This window comes from Rhagoletis pomonella, unplaced genomic scaffold (genome assembly GCF_013731165.1).
Source record: "Rhagoletis pomonella isolate Grant_MI unplaced genomic scaffold, Rhpom_1.0 Rhpom_scaffold_00003, whole genome shotgun sequence".
Classification (NCBI taxonomy): domain Eukaryota; kingdom Metazoa; phylum Arthropoda; class Insecta; order Diptera; family Tephritidae; genus Rhagoletis; species Rhagoletis pomonella.
In genome coordinates, this window is record NW_023458557.1 from 26,829,252 (window position 1) to 26,833,952 (window position 4,701).

General features: G+C 42.4%; 1 protein-coding gene across 1 annotated transcript; it reads left to right on the forward strand.

Moving 5' to 3' along the window:
* Positions 1–208: 208 nt before the first annotated feature.
* LOC118736135 lies at positions 209–1,012 on the forward strand. Its single transcript, XM_036466235.1, has one exon. It carries the CDS (start codon positions 209–211, stop codon positions 1,010–1,012), a length of 804 nt encoding a protein of 267 aa, XP_036322128.1.
* The last annotated feature ends 3,689 nt before the right edge of the window (positions 1,013–4,701 follow it).

A 4,701-nucleotide genomic window follows, 5' to 3' on the forward strand; every position in this document is an offset into this window, starting at 1 on the left:
GCTCGCTCATCGTGGAACTCATCAAGCACATATCACTGCACACCTGCTTTGCATCCGCTACGTCGTCGTCGCCACCACTCGCCGCTGCTAATATTTGTCGCCCGAATATCTCTTGAAGACGCTACTACGTGTATACAAGGTTTGCCTTTGCCGTGCTCTTAACAACGTACGTAAAAACCTTCTTTGTACTAATGTTTTCTGCTTTACGATGTCGTTGGACGAGTTGAAACAGCAACGGGCTAGCACCAAGAAAAATATTACGCGGATTAAAAATATCGTTGACGCCAGTTTGCGGCAAGGTGGAAAGATCCTTTCAGCTGCCGAATACAAATGTCGGTTGGGCATCCTTGAGTCATATTTTAAGCAGATTCTCTCAATTCAAACCGACATCGAAAGATTGGACGCTGAGGATGGAGGACGCGCTGATCTGGAGGATCTCTACATCACAACTAAACTGGTTATTCAATCGCAGCTGGCAGAAGATAACAACGTTTCGCTTTCGGATACAACCTGCGTAGTACAATCAACTTCAAAACTTCCACGGCTCAAGCTTCCAATCTTTGACGGCAAGTATTCGAATTACCGGAACTTTATTACCTCTTTCAAACAAATAATTGATCGCGAGTTCAATTTAACAAATATTGAAAAATTAAATAATTCGCGAAATTGTCTCCAAAGCCAAGCTTTAGAAACTGAGGACGCGTTCCAGGTGACAAACGAAAACTATCCAAAGGCTTTAGAGCGGCTTAAGGTACGGTATGACAACAAAACACTAATTTTTTGGGAAGGTATATCATCATTATTTGATTTGCCAGCGGTTACGAAACCAAACGGCATTCAGCTTAGAAGTCTAATTGATAAGGTTTCAGCTATTTATGGTTCGTTGACGTCGTTAGGTAGTGACAGGCAAATATCCCAAGCTATGCTCATTTATATGGTTTTACAGAAATCTGATAAACAGACCAACATAAAATGGAAGGAATCGCTAGACTTTAAAACTCTGCTGTCATGAGAGGACTGCACAAAGGTTTTTGGAAAGACACTGCCAATATCTGGAGTCTCTGGACAACACACACACGAGTAGTTGATTCGCGCAAAGTACCAGCAAATCAACGTCCAAGTCAAGGGGTCAACCAAGAGGCTACACATTCTCCTGTTCTAGCATGTCGTGCCCATTTTATTCCAGCACAGGCCATAAGGTTTAAAATTTCGAACGCTTTAACGCTTCGACAATACAAAGAAAATGGGACTTTGTATTAATTGCCTTTCGAAGGGACATCAAGTAGCATATTGTCCATCAACACACCGGTGCAAGGTTTGTGCACGACAATACCATAGTTTACTTCATCGCGGTTCTGCACCAGGCCAACTTCAGAAGAGGCCGCCGTGCATACACACATGAATAATTCGTCGTTGGATAATGTGATCCTCGCAACCCCAAAAATTTTTGTTCGCGACGCATCAGGTAGTTATAGGTTGGGTACTGCACTGCTGGATTCTTACTGGCAAGTCAATTTCATAACAGAGGAGTTTTCTCAAAGGTTGTTGTTGCAAAGAAACAAGCAGAACATAGAAATCCAAAGCATCGGTGCGTCATCAATAAATATCAAGTACAAAACCACAACTAACATAAGGTCGCAAGTAACTGGCTTCTAACTTCCTTTATCGTTTTGCATTACATCGAATATTGCTTATCATCCAGATCCTGAAATCGACATTTCAGCATGGAATATACCAAACATCATAGTACTTGATGAGTTTTATGTACCAAAAAAAAATCAACCTGTTGCTGGGTACAGAAACATTCTTTAGTCTGCTGTCTGTCGGTCAAATCCAACTTGGACCTAACTTACCTATCTTGCAAAAAAACCCTCTTAGGCTGAGTTGTTTCGAGACGTTACCAAACGGGCAACAATAACTTATCTAAACGATCTTGTTTATTTACAGCCAACGAATCTTTACACGCAAAAATGGAAATGTTGTGGAAATTGGAAGAAGTTACGAGTAAACTTGGACTCGTGAACAGCAGAGTTGCGACCACATGTACAATGAAACAGTTTCAAGGAAACCCGACGGCAGAATAGTTGTCAAACTACCTTTCAAGGATGATCCGGTTTGTTTGGGCGACTCGTACACTACGGCATTGAGACGATTCAATGCACAAGAGCATCGATTACTAAAATCACCACAATTGAGGTCACAATACGTAGAATTTATGAACGAATACGAACGTTTGGGACACATGAGCGTTGTAAAATATCCAAATCTGCGCCAACCGCACTATTATATCCCGCATCACTGTGTGTTAAAGCCAAACAGCAAAACAACGAAGCTTCGAGTCGTATTTGATGCATCTTGTCAAACCACAACCCAAAAATCATTAAACGCCATTCAGATGGTTGGCCCTACAATTCAATGCGAACTGTTTATTCTTATTTTCCGTTTGCGACTCTTTAGGTTTACACTCACCGCTGTCAAAGTAAAGATGTATCGGCAAGTACTAATGCACGAAGACGATCGCAAGTTCCAGTATATCCTGTGGAGGAAGTCCCCGACTGAAGACATTCGCACGTACCGACTTAATACCGTAACGTATGGAGTGGCGTCTGCTTTATATTTGGCTATACGGAGTTTGTTGTATCTAGCTGAGCAGCATGCGGAACTATTTGCAATTGGAGCAAAAATCGTGAAGTCAGCGTTTTACGTAGACGACTTATTGGGCGGTGCTGATACTCTGGACGAGCTCTCACGAATAAAACAGGGGGTAACACAGTTGTTGGAGTTAGGAAAATTTGAGCTATCGAAGTGGCACTCCAATCATTATCAATTCAGAGAAGACGATTCTGCAAAGAATCTGAACATAGACGGATCTGTTACAAGCACACTTGGACTACAATGGAATCAAAATCTTGATTTTTTTTCCCTTTGATACGAAACTAGGATCCATTGGCAGGTTTACAAAACGTTCCATTCTTTCTGTTGCATCATCGCTCTTCGATCCGCTTGGTCTTCTGGCTCCTGAGGATATAACATCAAAAATTTTTCTGCAAGAAATATGGTTGCAGAAGTTGGATTGGGATGAATCGGTGCCACAGAACATTGCATTCGCTGGGACAAACTTCGTAGATGGCTTATATTCACTTTCGTCAATTAAGGTGAATAGGTATTGTTTCTCGAAGGACATGGTATCTCTTCAATTACATGGATTCTGTGGCGCATCGATTCGTGCATATGGCTGTGCAATATAAACTCGCGTTACCAAAAGGTTTGGCACTACTATCGTTGACTTACCCTCCGCAAAGTCCAGAGCTGCATCCATCAAGAAACAAACGCTACCAAAATTAGAGCTTTGCGGCGCTCTTCTTCTTGCCCGTCTCTTAGCAAAGGTTCAATCAATAATTTCTAACAAATATTTTACGATTTTTCTTTGGACAGATTCGCAAATAGTATTACATTGGCTAAAGATGCACTCGGCAACACTTTCGAAAGGTGCTCATTGGAAACATGTCCCAACACATTGCAACCTTGCAGATATCGCTTCTAGGGGATGCACAGTGGAAGAACTTGCCAATTCAATATGCTACACTGGACCGACATTTTTGTACGAAACAACAGACAAGTGGTCAAAGGACCGTTGCGGCGACATTGAAATGGAAATTGTCAGCCAGCGGAGTAGTTATATTAGCGGGCTTCGATTAATAGCCTGGATGTTTCGTTTTGTCAATAAATTACGACACCGTGCCAAGGTTAATGACACTTCAATACTTTCACCACAAGAGTTGCATCACGCCTTACTTTGCATAATTTGGAACATGCAACAAAAACATTTTGCTATGACATTCATTTTTTACAGAAAGAGCGTATGGCAAATGGCGCGCTGCGTTACTTATGCCCTTTTCTTGAATACACCGAAGGGTTTCAAATACTAAAGGTTGGTGTTCGACTAGAATCAGCAGATATTCCAGAAGAAAGAAGGCATCCAATGCTTTTACCAAACAAATGCGACTTCGTTATACACTATGTTCGCCATCTTCATCTAAAGAACTACCACGCAGGAACCAAGGCACTCGTATCACTCATAAGACTCCAGTGTTGGGTAGTCAACGCGCCCGACGTAGCAAGGCGCATCGTCAGGTCGTGCATACACTGTGCACGCTACGAGCCAAATCTGATGAACCAAGTAATGGGGCAGTTACCGGTCGAGCGGTTGACACCATCTCGCCCTTTTGCACGCTGTGGTATTGACTTCTGCGGACCAGCCAACGTCTATTGGCGTATTCGTGGCAAGACACCCTATAAAGCGTACATTGCCCTTTTCGTCTGTCTAGCAACAAAGGCGGTCCATATCGAACTTGTATCGGACCTATCTACGGATGCATTCTTGGCGTCACTAAAACGGATGATCGGAAGAAGAGGGCTTCCCTCTGACATCTTTTGCGATAACGCAACAAATTTCGTTGGTGCTTGCACTAAACTCGCAGAACTAAAGTCAGTTTTATTCAAATCCGAAAATCAAATGCAATAGTAAGATATTGTGCTAATGAATTGGTAAAATTTAATTTTATTCCTCCCAGAGCACCTCATTTCGGTGGTATTTGGGAAGCGGCAGTTAAATCGGCCAAGGGTCACCTTAATCGTAGCATAAGAAATGCAAGACTTACATTTGAGGAGCTGACGACCGTCCTGGTTGAAATAGAAGCA

Coding starts and splice junctions, on each gene's coding strand:
- LOC118736135 (XM_036466235.1), top strand. CDS start 209: ATGTCGTTGGACGAGTTGAAACAGCAACGGGCTAGCACCAAGAAAAAT.